The sequence below is a fragment of the Anomalospiza imberbis genome, chromosome 26 (assembly GCF_031753505.1).
Source record: "Anomalospiza imberbis isolate Cuckoo-Finch-1a 21T00152 chromosome 26, ASM3175350v1, whole genome shotgun sequence".
Classification (NCBI taxonomy): Eukaryota; Metazoa; Chordata; class Aves; order Passeriformes; family Viduidae; genus Anomalospiza; species Anomalospiza imberbis.
Genome location: NC_089706.1, coordinates 4,572,104 through 4,591,737, shown reverse-complemented (window position 1 = coordinate 4,591,737; position 19,634 = coordinate 4,572,104). Strand labels below are relative to the sequence as shown.

Sequence of the window (19,634 nt, the reverse complement as noted above, 5' to 3'; positions counted from 1 at the left end):
ATCTGTCCTTTCTTGTTCTTCAGCACAACTTTTTACACCCTTATCCTTCATGCACTGCACCTGTGTGCCCTCTTTACCCTTTGGTGGTTGCTTGGTCAGTACACCTCGGCACTCCATGTCTCATTCCCTTCAATGCTGGGCCCCTGATCTACACAGCTGGAGCCCACTGGGGATGAGGCTCGGCCGCAGCCCCACTCCCAATTACCACAAGCTGTGTATCTACACTGCCGTGTACCTACACTGCTTCTAGGATGCTCCTGGGGTACTCCTGCCAGCCTGGGAAGTCCTGTCCTAGCTGCCTCCTTCCCACAATGGTGCTGTGACCTGCAGCCTCCCAGCACACAGCCTGGGCTCACCATCCAGAGGAGGTTGGTTTTGCCCGTCCCCATAGAGGCGATACACATCCCCCTATGGCCACAGGAGCCCAGGGGACAGAGGCCACCAAGCCACCAACAGTCACTTCTGCCTCTCAGGGATCACGGAAACAAGCCCTCAGTCCCCGAGGAAACTGCATCTAGAAGGACAGAGAGGCTGATCCACAGTGTGCTGGGCAGGACAGGATCATTTCCCAGAGGTTTGAGCTGTCACAGTCAGGTCCTCGGGGCTCCATCCTCTGACTCTGGTGAGGAAGAGCTCCCACATCCCAGCTCAGCAAGCTCATTGTACAGCTGGGGCTGCACAACTCATTTTCATCTCACTCCTGCCAGCTCATCTAAAATATCTGAAACCATCAGCTTCAATAATGGTTTGACTAGCCTTGGGAACCTAGTAGGGAGCTATGAGGAATGACATAACAAATAGTCATCCCAGATGTGTGGAGACATTGGGAAAATGTTGTGCTTCATTTTATTTACATTTCTACCGAAGAAAAAATTAAAAAACAGTGCAATTAAGAGAGTGAAAAGGGTTTTTATTATTAACATTTTAATCACTGAGAACTGCATTCAGCACAGTTGAAGTCTATCAGCAACGGAGAAATTTTTTCAGGATTAAAACAGTGTCCCTACACAATGGAAAAGCTGATATATTTGCAACACACATGACAGATTTAACTTCTGAAAGACTGACTTTACAGTTAAACTGGACCTTGCTTTGCTTAGACAGAGATGATCTATTTATTATCAAAGGTGAACAGCAAAATCAAGTGGTACCTCTCAGGAGACACAGGTGGCCTCATGAATCTGTTTTCCTGCTGCTGTGGGAGCTCCTGGAGAGGATTTCACTTGAGAAAAGAAAAGGAAGTGTGGAACAAAAGGCTCAAAGAGAGATCCTGAAAGCTCATTCTCATCTCCTCCATCAGCAGAACAAGGTGAGTGTCTGGGGCTTTGGCTGAATGGGGATCACTGCCAACTTCTACCTGAGAAAACAAAGGAAAACCTGAGGGTCCGAGGTGTCTAAAACAGTCTGCATGCTGAGGGAGCAGGAAAAACCCTTTGTAACTACACTATAAGAAAAGTGATTACTAGAGCAGAGTGTGAAATTACTGCAGGCAGGTGTGAATGGAAGAGAACCTGTATCCAGAGTTAAAGTTCTTTGTCAAAACATTAGGCTGCGAATGTGCAGATTAATGCCCCAAACTTCCTGCTAGTGTGAGCTCCAGGAGCCCCAGCTGGCTGCAGCATGCCTAAGACATCCCCAGCGATGGATGGGATGGATGGAGGGCCCTGGCAGGGGAAGAGAAGGGACCTGTTGGAGTTCTGCATCTCACAGTCACAGCGCTCAGATGGGAGAGGACCCTAACCCTCTGTGGGAGGGTCTCTGTGAACACCTGGAGGAGTGAATGCCCTTAAGGGTTTTCATTTTGCTGTTCCCCTTTGTGCTGGGGCTGTTCCCTCCAGCAGTGCACGTGTAAAGCCAAGGACAGAGGCTGGGCTGACAGTGCTGGGAGAAGTCAAAGGGGCTTGAAAAGGCGCTATGGGTTCCAGTTACCCTCTGGGATGTTCCCATCCAGCTGCTTTGGTGGGAGGAAGCCCGGAGCTTCCATCGGTTCCAGCAGCTGCTTCATCTGGCTGGAAGCCTCATCTCCATCGCTGCTGTTGAAATCTGAGGGATTTTGGCTCTTCTGCGCGTCCCACCTGGCGTTTGGGAGTGGGATATCCCTGCTGCTGGCGGTGTGCACGGCACCCAGGGCGTGGTGCAGCCACATCAGCCGCTTCAGCCCTTGGAGCGCCCTCCCTTTGTCGTGCAGGAGCTGGTGCTCGGTCACTGCCCTCCTGCTGCAGGGGAAGGAACAGGGAGTCAGGGACGGGAGATGCAGACTGGCATCCATCGATCCCAGATGCTTCTCTGCACTGAGGAGCACTGGAAATGCCTCAGGCTCCAGCAGCCTGTCAGGAAGTCTAAAGATTCCTGCAGATGGGAAGTTTGTGGGGATTTTGAAAGAATTTTGAATTAATTTAGAGATGGGTTTTTTGAGTTGTTTTAGATGGTGTGGGTTTGTTTTTTTTTTATCTTCTACATAGGCAGGAAGGGTGAGTTTGGCTCACATCTTCACTGCATGGCTCAGAAGGTAACAAGAGCTCTAGTTAAAAGACTTTTAAAGGATTTATTAACTAATAAAACAGTGTCAACAAGGATATTTATGTTTTTGACTTAATCTTTAAATATTTCATCTTATGGACTTATGTTACAGTGTAAGCTTCCTTATGACACACAAACCTAAAACACTGTACCCTAAAACTCTAAACTTTCTTCTACTTAGTTTAATGTGTCTCTGCTTTAAAATTATAAATCCACATTCTTGCTTTTAGCACCTAAATTTGGAAGCCTTTTCTAAAGTCTCAGGTCAAATCCCGTGTTTAATTCTAAGCTTTGGCTTACAGGCCCAAAGTCCTGAGAGTTCCCTGCATTTCAGATTCCAACAAAGCTGAAATGGTGTGCTATTCCCAAAGGCATGCCTTGAATCTCCTCTTTTTTAAGAAAGGTAAACTGGGGAGACTGACAATTTGATCTTTCCCAAATTTAGATTATTTTCAGAGGTTTCAATAGCAGAATAAGGTTCCTTTTCCATCACCTCAGTGTTACAGGACTCTTGGGTTTGTTTCTTTCCTTCCAGAGTTGTAACTTGGGAGTAATTTACCTGAAATCACTGACGTCCATGAAATGAAACCAAACTCCTATTTTCTTCAGATACACCAAAATTTTTGAGTCAGCTGTTGACTGAGGAGGGCAGGCTAAATCTCAGATGCAAATGTTTCAGGATTCCAGGCTGCTTAGATAAGATCTAACAGCAGCTATAGGCTCCTACTGCAGATTTGGATCTGAATGGGAACCTAAATATGGAATTTCAGAATGTGCCATCTCCAGGGCTTCTGTTGAACATCCTTATGTGATTTGCCACACTGTGTTTAAAAGTGACAACTGAAATGTGGTCCATGTTGCACATCTAAAAATGCAATCGGTCTAATTTTATACTGCAGAGAGGGTGAGGTAAAATGGTGCTGTATCAAATACATCAAATTTTTCTTCTCCCGTGCCTGGAGTAACTAAGAGCAGTGCAGAACACAGCCCATGAAATCAAAATGAGCAGTTTTCTAATGATATCAATGAAGTAAAAAGGTAATATTGCTTACTTTTCAAGGTCTTGGCCCATTGCAAAACAGGCAAAAAAAAGAATTGCCAAAAATGTAACTGTCTGCAGAGATATCTGGGGCTGGAACATTTTCTCTCTTCTTTAAATCAGCTCCACAGGACCAGAGGCTGACGGTGTGATCAGAAATCTTTTCCTCTGTTCTTGCTTTCACCTGACAAAATGAATTTCAGCCTTTAAGCAGGGGTGAGAGTGGAGCACTGTGCTGTGGTAAAACATCCCAGGACCTCCCACATCATCCCAGACCATGGATTTGTAACGTGCACAGGAAAGGACAGATAGGATTCACAGGATATTTCTACATTTCCTTGCTTAGAGTCCTAAATCTCCTTTCCCACTGTTGCCTCTCGATATAACATTTTGAACTCTTGTGCATTTGCAAGCACAGAAAATTATTTTAGGACTTGGAAGAAACCCTCCTGATAAAAAAATCTTCACAGCAATTTGACACAAAGATCAGGATTGCTGAAAATTGTGAAAGCCAAAAGGGATTTAAGGCAGAGCAGGAATATTAAGTTAAAACATGTTCACAGCCCTTGGGTTTGGGCCTTCAATAACACAACCTTTTCCACGAGCAAGACAAGTGCTGACACCCAAATATCCAGGATTATATTAGACTGATGCTGGATTTATTTTCTGTGAAGAAGTGGATTTTTGGCTTAGGGAAGGGACAACTAGAAGATGTAATTGTGCAATTAAAAATTATTATTTTAATCTATGTTATCATTTCATCCAGCTCTATATCTGCTCTTGGCATTGGTACACCCATACCTACCCATCCCTTCAACCCCACCACACCTTTATTGCCACGTCTAGCCCTAAAATTTCTGTATTTTTGGTACTAATGACTGTACCCTGCTTTAGGATTGGCTCCAGCCTAGCCCTTTATTCATTTACCAGCAAATCCTGTATTAATTGTTACATCAAAACCTGGAGGGACAGCAACAACAACAAAAAAAGTTGTAGCATTTAAATTGTTATGTAAGAGTAGTAAAGACAAGTTCCTGTACAATTTTTTGTAGGAATAATTCTTTCTGTGCAGAAAAAAATTGGGATAATAAAAAACTCAGCATCTCCTCAAATGACTTGTCTTTATACTAACTTGAATACTGTCAGTGACTGGATAATAAAGCAAATTATACATTAACAGAACGTAAATAGACATCAATTCTGTATTTGCTTTTAACAAGCTTGTTCTTAATAAGCCTGCCTCAGTAATTTGTCAATAATTTTCTTGGGCAATATGTTGAAATCAAAGTAGATGCGAAATAACAAGTGGGTATTCGTTCTGATAAAAAACATGTGTATTAAATGCAGATACATGCACATAAATATACATAGAGATGTGTGTATTAAATGCTGAGGGATATTTGAAATTATGCTAATGAATGTTCACACACAATAGAGAAATGACACTTTGCGACAGTGATCAACAGTAAACTCTAATTAAAAGCATCTCCCAGTTACAAAAGGAACTTTATTCACTTACTGATGGTGTTTGGATCCCAGGGAAGTCCTGACCTGCAGAGTCTCCTGCCAGCCCCGTGGTGATGCTCCAGCACAGTGACACCAAGTGCCCTTGACCACCTTTTATAGCAGCCCAGAGAGCTCAGGAACAATGGGAATGGGCTGCACAGCACTCCGTGACTAAGACCTTGTGCCAGGGAAATGAGACAGCTCCAGCAATAATAAATCTGGGATTTTAAAAGATTCAGCTCTGACTAAGGAAAAGATCACAGCTTTGCAGGCAGTTTCTTCTTCCTTTGCAGTCTCTCGTGTTTTGTGGGAACTTTTGATTCTAACACAGCTTTGCTGTGTCCCAAGATGATGGACAGCGGATATCCAACTGTTCCAGGGTTGATCCAGAAAAGCATCTCTGGTGGGGAAATAGATTTTGCTCTTTTCCTGTTCTTATGGCTCAGGTGTGGACCCTGAGTTGGGTAAGAGGAATCTAAATTAACAGTACTGGTGACACCTGCAATGTACAGTCAGCAAAACCCAGTTACAGAATCACAGAATCAACCAGGTTGGAAAAGACCTTTAAGATCATCTAGTCCAACCTATGACCTAACACCTCCTCATCAACTAAACCACAGCACTGAGTGCCACGTCCAGGCTTTTTGTAATCACATCCTGGATGGTCTCCACCACCTCCCTGGGCAGATGATTCCAGTGCCCAATCACTCTTTCAGTTAAGAATTTTTTTCTGATGTCCATCCTAAACTCCCCCTGGTGCAGCTTAAGGGTGTGTCCTCTCGTTCTGTCAGTGCAGACACCGAGTCCCACCTGACTACAGCCACCTTTCAGGGAGTTGTGGAGAGTGATAAGGTCACCCCTGAGTCTCCTTTTCTCCAGGCTGAGCACCCCCAGCTCCCTCAGCCATTCTTCATAGGGCTTGTGTTCTAAGCCCTTCACCAGCCTTGTTTCCTCCCTCTGGACACGTTCAAGCAAGTTCAAGTTACAGAAAATCTCAAGAGCTGGTATATAATAAAATCCCAGAATGGTTAGACTGGAAGGGACTCTAAAGCCCACCATCCCACCCTCTGCCATGGTCAGCGACATCTTCCACCATCCCAGGCTGCTCCAAGCCATGTCCAACCTGGCCTTGGACACTTCCAGGGATGGGACAGCCACAGCTTCTCTGGGCAACCAAAATAAGATCCCCCTGGATTTTAATGTTCAGTACAAATTTAATTTAAATCTGTTGATTGTACAGTAAAAAAAAAAAAAAAAAATTTGAAATCTTGGAAAATGGGAGAAACTCACTAAGCAATAACAATGCAAGTAGTAGTACAGGCAAAAAGCCAAATTCCAGTATGTTTTGAAATCCTGCAAGCTGACACCACACAAGGTTTTATATTCACTGTATGATCTCAAAGCAGGTCGTTTCAATAGAATTTGGATATTCGGGGTGTGGCTGGATCATTAGGCTGGAACTACTTAAAAGGACCAGTTCCTGCTTCTCAAAGTGAAAAACAGTATTTGTCACCTCTGAGTAGCAATTCCTTGGGAAGATTGGAAAGATCATTTGCTCAGTGTTTTCCAAAGCCACGGATTCCTTTCCCATAGGCACAGGGCTGCGTTCCTGACAAAGCCAGGCTCAGGTGGATGCAGACACGTCCTGCACAGACAGGCCCCTTGCAGGGCTCCACAGCCCCTGCTCTCGCAGCTTCCACGGACACCAAATTGCTTCTCATTATGTTCCTCAAGGCAGCTTGTCTGAGCCCCACACTATGTCTGAGACACCCAATAAACATTCCCCATTTCATTACCTGTGTCCTGATCGTTAAGGAGAGTGTCACACATTTGAGTGCATCACCAATTAAGGCTGACATTCATTAAATATTGGTAGATCAGGGCCCAGCTTCACGTCTGAGTCTCCAGGGCAGCACTTACACTGTTACACCAAATTATCCGCCGTGGATCCCTTGGATACATCTTCAAGGATTAATAAGCGTTGGCCAAAGTCCTGTGTGAAACATCTGGGACAATTCATCATGAACTTTTCAAATCTCCAGTGTACAATGGGTTTTCATCAGATGCAATTATCAGCATCTCCACCGGAAAAACATCAACTGAGTGACCACAAGCAGAGATGGTGATGTGGGATCAGGACAGGAGCACTCGGAGAATGTTCTGGTGGTCACACCACACTGCCATGGCTTTGCCCTTCCCCCGGCCATTTCTTTCCACCAAGGACTCTGGAGAAGTCAGAATAACCATGGTCGTCACTTTGTGACATCTCTCAGAAAGTTGGACCGTGCCAGGGTTACCCTATATCCATGAGAGATACAAGATTTCTAAAGAAAATATAAAATGTGTCCATTGCAGACCTAAGGCACACACCCAGGAGGAAACGTTCCCAGCTGTAATGGGGTCAGCGCTAGTGTCACAGGGGGAAATTGTACCACCAGCACTCCCAGGTGATATTTTCAGCTGGGATAAGTTAAGCGTTGTGAGAGGCCTGAGCGGTGCAGAATGGAGTAGGAGCCCGTTCTGCAGGGGAGGTGACGAGGGAGGGATTCGGGCTGACCAGAGCTTGCTGCCCTCGGGGCCTCCCCCACAGCATTCTTGGAGCCATCCAAGGTTTCAGCCTTGGCTTCAGAGCCTTCACTCCCTCCCTCCGGCTTTTCCTGGTCCCTGCATGGGAGGAGCTTTCGCTGTTCCCTCACCTTCAGCGGGAGTTTCGGAGCAGGAGGGTTGTGCCAATTATAGTTTCCCAGGGAGTGATTCTTTTGTTTTGCTTTCCAGTCCTTTCCCCGGGGAGCCAGGTGGGGGAGGAAAGGAATATGGCCTGCTGCAAGGCATGAAAGAAAAAGGGAAGAGAAAGCCTGGAGGCCCGGTTGAGGGGGAAGAAGGAACTGGGGGAGGGAACAGAAAGCAAAGCAAATGTGCAAATAGCCTCGTTAGGGTAAGGGGGATCCTCTGGCCTGGGATTTGAAAACTTAATTAAACAAAGGCTGTGCTGCATCAAAGGGATCCTCTATCTGTAAGGAGACGGGCTGAGAGATCTGAGGAATTTTTTCCGTGTGCTGTTCTCTGTTACTCACCAGTAACAGGAGTGTGGGCTCCAGAAATCTTCCTGCTTCCCTGACGAGAACATCAACTATTTTTTCATTATTATTATTTTCGGGTTGTGGTTTTTTTGTTGTTTTTTTTTTTTTTTTTCTTAGCCCAACAGACCCGAAATCCTGTGAGCTGCTGTGCCGTGTGTGGAAAGCCGGGCACCGCCCTGCCGAGAGGAAACGCTCTGACCACGCTCAGGGTAAATAGAGCTGCCCTGAGCTCTGGAGAAGCAGCAGCTGCCGAAGGGCTGTTTGCCCTCCCTGGTCCCTCGCTCAGAGACCAGAGGAAATGACACCTCACAGCAAACCACGAAGGGTTTGGCACCATCACACCTGCACTCGAGGTGCTACAGGGGCATCACCAGCTCTCTGTCCCCGGGGAAGGAGCCAGCAGAGCCATGGCTTCCATAACCATTTCAAGAGGTGAAGTTCAGCTTCCAGGAGTGAGTTCCAGGCTTCCCCTCCCTCTGGGTCCTTTTAGCTCTTCTGTGCCACCTCCGTGTCGCTGAGGACAGTCCTGTGCCGTCTGGAGAGGTGCCAGCAATCACTTTTGGGAGGGGGGCAAACTGTTCCAGGAGCAGTTTGAAATCGTGGCCCCTGTGCACTGTGTACTGCGTCATTCCAGAGAAAACTCACATCTTCCAGGGAATTAAAATTAGAGTTGAACAGCAGTGACTCAGGCTCGCTGTTTTCATTTTCCATTTTCTGATTTCAAGCCAGATCTGCAGAAGCTCCTGGGACTCACAGTTCTGTCTGAACATGGTAGCAAGGGTGAGTGTTTTTTCCTCCAAAACCTACCCTGAAGCCAAGCCTGGGGCTGGTTCTCTTTTCTGCCCAAAATAATCTCCAGATGGAATATTTTAATGTGTGCAAAACAAATTCAGGTGAAACTGAGACAAAGACTCAGATCCCTTCTGCTGCTTCTGTAACACCCACTGGACTCTGAGCTTATCCCAGGTTCCACAGTGTTGCAGAAGTCTCCTGAGGACCTCACCTGAGTAAAAACAAAAAAAAAAAAAAAAAAAAAGAAGGGATGTCTCCCAGTGCCATGGGCCCTGTCTCCATGAGAAGGAACTCTCTGGGATCTGCCCCTGCAGGAGAAGGTCACTGTGGTGTCAATAGCTTAGACATGAGACCCCAAGAGTGGCAGAAGCCTCACACCTGGGAAGGTGAAGATGGAGGATGAGCAATTAAATGTCATCCAAGTAAAGAAATGTCACAATAATTAATCCCCAGATGCTGAGTCTTGGGGACGTGCTGTGCCCCCTGTGCTTGGTGTTGTGTCTTACTTTGGGTCTATGATATATAAATTACAGTCTGTTGTTTCACTCTCTCTTTACATGAAGTCTGAGGTAGAGATAAAAGCTTTCACTGTGTAAAAATATATGTTTTAAAAGTGAGGAAATAAGGGACTTGTACCCTTTAAACAGAAGAGTGTGTGGGAATAAACCTATGCACTGAAATATATCTAAAGATCAGGCTTGTGTAAGTCTCTGTTTCTTCAGAAAACAGCCTTCACCAGGGTTGGTGGATGGGCAGGATGTGAAAATGGGGCGAATCCACAGGAACCTCACGACAGCAGGCTCAGATGTGCCCGTGTGCAGTCGGTTTCTGACTGAAGATGCATCCCCCCACCAGTTCCTGTTGTGTTTGAGCAATGAATTTCCCACAAGAGGCCTTTCTGTGGGCAGAACTGTGCCAGTAAATAACTGGTTTTGCTGGTGTCTAGTTTTGCTTAAGGAGCAGCTCAAAGAGATCCTCTTGCAGATAGAAGTGTTCTCCAGTCAATATTATCTGTCTCCTGAGGCATCCAGAGCTCCAGAAGCTTTTGGACAATGCTCTCAGTCACAGGGTGGGATTTTGGGGTGTCCTGTGAAGGGCCAGGAGTAGATTTTTGATGGTTCTTGTGGGTCCCTTCCAGCTCAGGCTATTCTGTGGCTCAGTGATCTCTTAAATTTGGCTCACACAGCTGAGGTTTCTTCGAAATCATAATGTCTAGAATGTGTTCATTTTCCTCTGAGACTGAAATCTCAGCAACCACAGCAACAGTTTGACTGGAACACCTTACTCCAGATCAGTGTGGTCTTGGATCCTGGTCTGGGGGTGTTATAAAACATTTCACCAATGATATTGGACACAAGTGGTAAAAGCCAGCGAGTGCAATGCAGCAGGATTTTCCAAACACTCACAAACCTGGAAGAAGGAGAGAAGTAATGTAGCATAAAGCTTCCACGTATGTGACATCCACAGGGCTGGTTTGGGGACCAGCTTTGGGAGGACAATCAAACCACTGACTTTGGAATGACACAAGAGTCTTGTGGCTGTGCTGGCACATCCCAGCCTCAGCTCTGGGAATTTGGCTGAGCACTCTGACCTCTGCCTCGTGTCCCGGTGATGGGCATTGTTTAGTTTCTGAATAACACCAAAAACAAACCGAAAACGGATTATGTTTGTATGACGTGATTACTGTGGACTGTGATTTATAAAATGTGACAGGCTTAACCGCAGGGAAGAAGTGCTTGAAAAGAGCAGGTAACATGTCCTAGGTGAGTGCTCTGTTTGCTTTGCAGCAGGTGAGCTGGCTTCGGAATAAATCCTTTGTTCCCAAGTCTGTCACCTGGAATTGTCTTCATACATCATGTGTAACTTTAGTATGAAATTAAAGATTATAAGTTTGTCCAAGTTGGTCTCTAATATTTGTTCTTTTTTTTTTTTTTTTTTAATATCAGTTATTACAAAACTTAAATCGTGTTTGAAATGCACATTATGTGAAGTGAGGAGGGTCTAGGAATGCTGCAAACCCCCTTGGAGAAGGGAGGTAAGTGCTGGAAATCACGGGTCTCAAAGAAGTCACAAAGTGAAAAATAGCTTCAAATTATTTCCTTTGTTTGTTTTGCCTCAGGAAATTAGCCATCAGCTAATTTAGATTGCAGTGGATTAGATTTCCTTAATTAAAGGCAGGTAACTCTCAGATAACTATACACAATAAAGAGACTTCGGAGCATTCATTACCTCAAAATCATTGTTGTGTTTCTGTCCCTTGGCCAGTTTTGACCCTTTGAAGATTTTACTGAGAAAAAGCTCTTAAAAATAATTGGCGATGCTGCAAAAGATTTTGGAAAATTCCAGTTAATTATATCAGCTGGTTGTTTTTAATTCCAGTTCTGTTTCTGGAATTCTGGTAGACAAGGATATCCCATCCTTTGCACAGTTCCTGCTTGGAAAACAGAGTCAACAAGCCTTAATTTGGACTCAAAATGCCTTTTTGTGTATGACATGATTAAAATATTATTAATTATACCTGCAGAGTTGAAGTCTGGATTAAACCCAGCCTGGCTGCGAGGGGAGGTTTTTGGGAAGTTATTGCAGCAACAACCCTGGGTGGGTTTCCTATATTACCTGACAACTGAAATCAGGAGGTTTGTTATCTAGGGCAACCCATTTGGAGCAAGTTAATACTTTAATTAGAGGTTAAAACCCACGTCGTATGTGTGAAAAATGCATATTTTATGATTGGCTTTTCGCAAATATTAAATTGAATACTATATGTATTATGTTATATTGATTAGAAGTGCTGTATTAACATTTTAATAGTATGGTAAATGTAGTTTTGTAGTTAAAATAGAACCTATGTATGTGGGGTTTTTTTTTACTAGCTCAAGCAAGAGATGAGATAATGAAGAAACTCTTCACACAGAGATGACAATGATGGGGGCCCATAAAGAATTACTGCCTCCTTATCGGAAAAGACAAACATTCTTCCACCTTCTCTCCGTCTGTATGGAACCACCAGGATTAAGGGGAAGAAGTTGACAAAAACCAGAAAAGTTCTTAATTTGCAAGGGATTTATGCATCATGTATGAGATGTATGAATATGCAACAGGCTACTGCTTTTAAAGGTTATTCCTTTGTTCACAAGGCATGCTTATCGGGCTTAAGTGCCCGAGAGCATCCGGACGTCCGTAATTCTTTGCTTTTTATTGTCTTGTAGTTGTCCTAACTCTAAATTTTCATTAAGATTATTCCTTTGTTCACAAGGCATGCTTATCGGGCTTAAGTGCCCGAGAGCATCCATCCGTAATTCTTTGCTTTTTATTGTCTTGTAATTGTCCTACCTCTAAATTTTCGTTACTCTAATTGCATTACTATTTTTATAACTATTTTATTATTATTAAACTTTAAAAAATTTTAAAAACCAAGTGATTGGCGTTTATAAGAGTATGTACAAATGTAATGTATGAATGAGAGTTTGGCAAAGCACATCAACAGCGCTGCATTTTCTGTAACTTAAATTCCTCCATTCAAATCCTCTCGTTTTCTCAAGCGCAAAAAAAAAAAAACCAAACAACAAAACAAAAAAAAAAAAAAAAAAAAAAAAAAAAAAAAAAAAAAACAAAAAAAAACCAAAAAAAACCCCCAAAAAAAACCAGTTCCGTCCTTTGTGCCTCAGTAAGCCAAGCCCGGACATAACATTTACAAATAACTCTGGCTTACAGCAGTTTGCTCAACACACTTATTTAAAGCTCGGGGGGACAAATGGGTCTGAGAGAATTGAAGCGCTCAGAGGTGTAAACCCTTCCTGGACGGAGCTCATCGGGCCAGAGACCAAAAGGAAATAAAACTTTATTTTTCATGTTAGCCGGGACAAACGGCAGCCGTGATTCCAGGGCCCGGGCGGCGCCCCCTCAGCGCTCCCGCCATTATCGCCGGGGGCCCGCGCGCGCGCCGTGACGCCACCTGTCAATCAGCGCAACGGCGCCCTCTGATTCGCTGTCGCCTGGCGTCACGTGGGAGAGGACTGGCCCTATATAAGGGCGGGCGGGGTCCGTCCCAGCCGCCATTTTGTCCAGTGAGGAAAAGCGGAGCTGGGGTCTCGCTGAGGGTCGAGTCGGCTGAGTTTAGCGCGGGCTCCCTTCGCGCGCCCTCCCTTTAAGCACCGGTGAGGATCTTCATCCCGGAGGGTGGGGGGGAGGCGGCAGCCGCGGTCTCGGTGCCCGGCAGGGCGGATGGAGGCAGCGGCGGCGGCAAACAAAGAGCGGCCGCCATTTTGTATCGCCGGGCCTGGGGCGGCGGCTGCCGCGGCCCGGAGCGGAACCGGGCGGGGAGGCGGCGGGTTGCCGGGAGGAGCCCGTTCTCGGCCTGTTCCCCGCGGGGCGTGAGGCCACGCGGGGTGGGAAGCGCCGCGGGGGCGGTGTGGCGGTGTCCTGTCCGCCCGTGGCTGCGCTTGTCCCTCACGCCGCGCCGAGGAGCAGCTCCGGAGCGAGTCCCCGGGCATTGCCCGCGGAGCTCGGCGGGAGATGGCCCTGCCCTCCCCCCTTCCCCCGGTTCGTGCGCGGATCGCCCTGATCCTAATCCTGATCCGGGAACAATGGAGCCTCCCCCGCGCAGCGCCCTCTGCAGACCCCCCCGCGCTAAGCAGGAAAAGGGGCGCAGGACCTCCCGCCAGCAATCTAAACAGTAAAAGTAAACGAATTTCCCCGAAATAGTGAATATTCATCACACTGTGGCATAGCAGCTCTCTAGTTGTGCTTTAAGTTTTCGCCCACCCCACTCGCCCTTTCCAAACAGTGTCTCCATCACGGCGCATCGCTGCTGAAGTTTCAGGGGGAAGCAGCTAATAGAGTAACTTCCCTTGGAAGTGACCAAGCACATGCGCTGTGTTTAATATATGTGAACTTCTTTTTTCTTGTCCTAGCAATGCATCGTGACTCTTGTCCGCTGGACTGCAAGGTCTATGTGGGTAACCTTGGAAACAATGGCAACAAAACAGAATTAGAGCGAGCTTTTGGCTACTATGGACCACTGCGCAGTGTATGGGTGGCGAGAAATCCTCCTGGGTTTGCCTTTGTGGAATTTGAAGATCCCCGAGATGCAGCTGATGCAGTAAGAGAACTAGATGGAAGGTAAAGTGTGCTTGGCTTGGCTGGTCAAAATATGAGCTATTATAGCAGTGATACAGTTTTAAATTGTGAAGCTTAAACTGCAGGACTAAGGTCTTGACACATTTCTGCTGCACTGTTTGTTTTTATGATACTATAAGGGTGTTCTTGTAGTGCAGCAATAGAATCCCAGAATGGTTTGGGCTGGAAGGAACCTCAAAGCTCATCCAGTCCCATACTCCCCATGGGTAGGGACACCTTCCACCATCCCAGGTTGCTCCAAGCCGCATTCAGCCTGGCCTTGGACACTTTCAGGGACTCAGGGGCAGCCACAGCTGCTCTGGGCTCTCTGTGCCAGGGCCTCCCCACTCTCACAGGGAAGAACTCCTTCCCAGTATCCCATCTATCCCTGCCCTCCTTTGTGAACAGCATTGTAATGGTTAATTTTGCACTTCTCAATTGAGCTCCCAAGTTAGAAATTACTTGCATCTCTGTGTGTGTTAATTAAATTGCAGATGGTCTTACTATAAAGAGGTAGAACTGATAGTGGAGACTCTCCTTTGCTCTTTCCCTGCCTGCTTTACTGGCACAGCAGTTTTGAGAAGCAGCCAAACCTTTTGTCTGCCAAAGAACGTCAGAATGGTTTGGGCTGGAAGCCCATCCAGTTCCACCCTCTGCCGTGGGCAGGGACACCTTCCACTAAATAGATCAGGTTGCTCCAAGCCTGTCCAGCCTGGGCTTGGACACTTCCAGAGAAGGGTCCCCTGCAGTCATGCTGGAGCTGGCTCTGGGCACTGTGCTTTGATGACAGAACATTTTTGCCTTTATGCATTGTTTTTCCATCTTCTTGATCGCGTATGCTTTATCCACGCTGCCTTTCCTTGGCAGTGCTAACCAGAGTCCCCCTCTCTTCCAGAACGCTGTGTGGGTGTCGCGTCCGAGTGGAGCTCTCCAACGGGGAGAAGCGGAGTCGGAACCGTGGCCCCCCTCCGTCGTGGGGCCGGCGCCCTCGGGATGACTATCGCAGGAGGAGTCCCCCTCCTCGGCGCAGGTACCTGGGCACAGCACAATCCTAGAGCTCTTGGCACAGTTACCACGTAGCATCCTAGAAGCAGGCTTGTTAAAGGCACGTTGATGGATGGCATTCATCTATCTGATTGTGATTCGGAAATGACAGATGCTAAAAAAAAACCCCAAAATCAACCCCCCCACAAAATCGAGGTGAACTTCAGTTGTGTTGAATGTTGTTGGCGTTTGTCCTTAGGTGACTGTGCAGTTGGTAGCCAGTGCCCTCTGTCCTGGGCTTATCCTCCTTCCTCTTAAAACCTGCTCATCTTCTAGTCACACTTTCCCTTTCTTCCCCATACTTCAACTTAGGCTGTTCCTTTCCTTTACTCCATAATGGCAAAACATGACATACAGCAGTATAGCATTTCCATACCAATGGGTTTTTCCACTTTGTTTACAGAACTTAAATACTTCCCAAGCAAGCAGCTGTTTAATAATTGAGTAACAGTTGCTCTAAACATCTGGAATCTTGACACTTTAGTGTTAGCGTGGAAATAAAGCATCGTGTGACGATCCTGTCACTTGAGGTTTGCAAACCCAGCTCTAGCATATGGCAGGATTTTTGGGAACTGGCACGTTCTTGGACACAGACTAGTTTGTCTGGCAGTTTAAGTGTGCACCGTGGTTTTTACAGGACTGAATTTACCTGTGGCAGGTGAGTGAAGTCCTCCCAAGCCAGGGTTTCAAGCTTACCCTTTTGCTGTTGAAAAAAATAACACATTAGGAGTATTTGTTAGCTAATAGATGGTTGTACTGATGGCTTGTTTTTCATTTTTTTTATGCTTTTTGGTCCATCTATTAATAAAAATGAACCCGTTACAGAGTCACCATCATGTCTCTTCTCACCACCCTCTGAGTCTGCATTAGCCAGCCAACTAGCCCTTTCAGCGTCATGTGACCAGCGCGCCCCATGCAGCTTGGCTGGTGTCGTTTCACATGACCCAGGCATGGCCAGTCGTCAGGTTGCACCGCCCTTTGGTTCCCGAGCATGCTGTTTTCTCTCAGCCTTCTCTCCAACCTTAACCAAATCGGCAGCAGCCACCTCGACCGCCCACACATTCCCGGCCAATCAGCTCAGCTGTTTATTTACCAAATGTCTTCACAACAACTACAGCAGCAGCCTTCGGCTAACAAAAAAGCAGGAAAAATCCACAACACCCCCTTCGCCAACCAACTAAATACAACGCAACATCTGGCAAAACCTTTTCAGCAAATTCTTCTTGGCAGTCAGTCCGGCAGCCTCACCTCACCATTTCTAGCTTGTTGAAACCAAAGACTTGTAAGTTTTTCCTGCTTATACAGTTTACTGCTGGTTAAAATAAGGAGTAAGCGGCTTATAAGTAATTACTTTTCTCAATCAAAGGCTGGCTGTGCATAATTGAGTGGTAACGTACATATGTTGCTTGAGAAAACTTTTAAGGGTGATATGGAAGCTCTTACACTGTGAATAATGTAAAAACCAGGATATTTGCATGTGAGATGCCAAACTAAATTAATAAAGCTCTAACGAATGTAGCTTTTCCTTGCCAGAAAAATCCTATCACCTTTAAATGGTTTTACTAACAGTTTTCAAAACTTAAAACAATTACTTTTTGGGATGAACTGGGCCGAGCTAAGGTTATATTTTTAAATTTTTTATTTTTTATAAGAAAATAGTCTAAACACACTCTATGGCATTAAAAATGACAATCACAAATATGCAGTTCTAATGTAGCACTTAATGGCATTATCAATATTGACACTGAGCGCATTTTCACTTTTTTTTTCCACTTGATATCTTTTATGTCTTGTTATGGACCTTTTTGGCTTGCATGGGTTCCAAAACATTTGCTCTGTGCTATTTTTTTTTTTTTTTTGAACCACCTGTGGGACTTTGGTGTGGTGTTCTGGGCAGTGTATTTAGTTGAAATGGAAAGTGTTGCATTGGACAACTCTGCTCTGACGCGTTCTTAGTTAAGTGAATTCGTGGTTGGAAACGTGCTGTTCACACTGAGCTTGGTTTTACTGCCTAATCTTTCTATGCCTTTTACTGGATGATGGATGCCAGTTATTCTTGGCACATTCCCTGGGCCCAACAGTGAGTTTGACAAGTTGGGAAATGCCTCACCCCGTTAAAGCTCAAAGAATGGATAAAGTGCCTCACATTTGGTTTTCTGGTTCTAGATCACCGCGAAGGAGAAGCTTTTCCCGGAGCCGCAGCAGGTACGAATCCCTTCCCTACCCCATGGACTGCTCCAGCCTGGGGGTTGAAGAGAACAGCCCAAAACAGCTCCACGTGTGGGCTGTGCACAGTCAGTAGTTTGGTAAAAGAGAAACAGATTTGCTTCTGTCATAATGCTTGCCTGGAAATTACTGAGCTGTTTGAGATTCCAGGGATAGCAGTGGAAGGATACTGAGAACAGAAGTAATTTCCTTGCTGCAGCTGCCTGGCGTCTTCTGTCAGTTTTCCCCAAAGTTTAAGTGTTAATGTGTTACTCTCTCACAGATACTGTGAGCATAGGATCATTGAGCCCTGAGGTGGGAAAAGACAATTAAGATGGAGTCCAGCCATAAATCAGAATGTGATTTAGTGGGATTCTGAAAAGGAAAAAAGAAAAAAAAACCACCCCAAACTTCTGCAAAGTACTACATGCCTGTTTACAGCACATTATAAGTTGTTGGTTCAGGCTAATTATTCTTCCCTCAAGAAAGGGTTAGTAGCAGCATGGGTAACAGGTTTTCCCTGGATGAATAGTTTGAAACCTTCACTCCTGAAGGGAAGCTCCTCAAGGAGCCTCCTTGGCCTAATTAAGCTTTGCTCTGATGATGTGGTGTTGTGATCTGTACCAGGTCCCTCTCCAGAGACAGAAGAAGAGAGAGATCACTCTCACGGGAGAGGAACCACAAGCCTTCTCGCTCCTTTTCCAGGTCTCGCAGGTAAGAAGAGCCGTCAGTGTTTGTGTGTTCTGAGTAAATGTGAAAATAACTTTGTGCCTTGTTGGAGAACCACCTGTAATGTCGTAAGAGATTCTTCACCTTAAACAGCAGAATACTCAGTTTTATTAAATAAACAGTATTTTAAAAATGCTTACATTTCACCTGCTGATTGTGGCTGGGGGGCTTAAAGGAAATCTGCTGTTCCTGATGCCTGATCCTAACCTTACCTGTCTGTTGTTCTTCAGTCGCTCCAGGTCAAATGAGAGGAAATAGGACTGTGGGAAGGAGCTGTGTACAGGAAGTCATGAGATCCGAGGCCAGGAGTATGTACAGAACATTGTTTTGTTTTGAGACTTCATAAAGCTTGGTGCATTTTTAAAATGTTTTAGCTGTCGAACTTGCTTTGTTCCTTGTATCTTGTAACAGGTGGCAGGTGTAAAGATGTGAATCTGTATATGGTTCTGAGCAGATCCTATGATTTGTAATATTAATGGTTTTCCAATGTACTACTAGACATGAGGTGTGTGTGTGTGTGTGTGTGGAATGGCAAATGGTCTGTGTTGTGTAGCTGGGACAGCAGGGCTGGGCTGGGGGTTGCTGGGGCTCGGCTCGAGGAAGTGTGCAGGGGTGATGTTTTCCTTGTGGGATCAGGCCAGGAGCAGAGCAGGACACAGGTGCTCCATAGCCCAGGTCTGGGAAAGAGAGTAGTGAGCCTGTGGTATGGGGAGGGAAAGGGTTGGGGTCTGCAGCTTCATCCAGCTCCAGTTCTGACTGAGCTGCTTTATATTCCATGAAATGAAACTTTTTAGCTGTAGGGTCAGTTAATTTTGTACTTGGTGTGAGTAGAGTCCTTCATTAGATGATTGTTGATTGACCATGTATTCCAGAAGCTCTGAATAGACCAAATCCACAGCAGAACTGACACCTGGAGTGGATGTGTTGTGTCTAATGGTACATTGGAAACATTAGTTATTAAACATTTCTTTACTGTACAAGAATTTTCATGTCACTTGTAAAATGTCTTTTGTGAGATCCTTGGGATTAAAGTTTTGGTTACAACTCGTTGTTCAGTATTTAACTCGTCCCTGACTGTGACAGTTTCCCACAGCTGTGAAGTGTCCCAACACAGCTGTACCTGCTCACCTGTCTGTGGTGAGGTGCAGGGTGTCACTGCACCATGGCAGTCTAATCCCTGTTTTACAGGTTCAGCTGGGGTGCTCAGTAGCTAATGCCACCTGCTTGCCTGACAGTGAGCCCTGCAGTGATTCCTTGGAAAACCAGCTGGAGATGCAAAGGTTTCCCATGGGCTTTGTATGCCAGCTGTGGGTTGGGAGCAGCATTAAGGTATTCATCCCATCTCAGTCTGGAAACCACAACTTACCCTGAAGATTCACTTCCTGTAGAAATGCAGCATGGCTGGAAGGCAGGTGGAGCTGCCCCACTGCCCAAGGGCTCCCTTGCACCTGAATCCCAGATGGCTCCATTGGTTCAGTTGTGTGGTTTAGATTAAATCCCTCATGACCAACACGAGTGGTGGAGTTTCCTTTGCTTAATGGTTTCCAGGCAGGGACAAGGAGGTGGTGAAGCTGGAAGGACTGTGGGAAGGAGGGATGTGC

At 45.8% G+C, this 19,634-nt stretch overlaps 1 protein-coding gene across 1 annotated transcript; it reads left to right on the top strand.

Annotated features, from left to right (window-relative positions):
• The first annotated feature begins 12,956 nt into the window (after positions 1–12,956).
• SRSF3 (serine and arginine rich splicing factor 3) lies at positions 12,957–19,077 on the top strand. The gene is made up of 6 exons (XM_068173391.1): positions 12,957–13,094; positions 13,851–14,058; positions 14,951–15,085; positions 17,266–17,304; positions 17,932–18,018; positions 18,264–19,077. Exons 2-6 carry the CDS (start codon positions 13,853–13,855, stop codon positions 18,289–18,291), a joined length of 495 nt encoding a protein of 164 aa, XP_068029492.1. The 5' UTR covers positions 12,957–13,094; positions 13,851–13,852; the 3' UTR covers positions 18,292–19,077.
• Positions 19,078–19,634: the final 557 nt, after the last annotated feature.

Excerpts from the sequence above, each read along its gene's own strand:
- SRSF3 (XM_068173391.1), top strand. The coding sequence starts at position 13,853 with ATGCATCGTGACTCTTGTCCGCTGGACTGCAAGGTCTATGTGGGTAAC. Across the intron at positions 14,059-14,950 it reads GTAAGAGAACTAGATGGAAG|AACGCTGTGTGGGTGTCGCG; the intron begins GTAAAGTGTGCT and ends CCTCTCTTCCAG. Across the intron at positions 18,019-18,263 it reads TCCTTTTCCAGGTCTCGCAG|TCGCTCCAGGTCAAATGAGA; the intron begins GTAAGAAGAGCC and ends GTTGTTCTTCAG.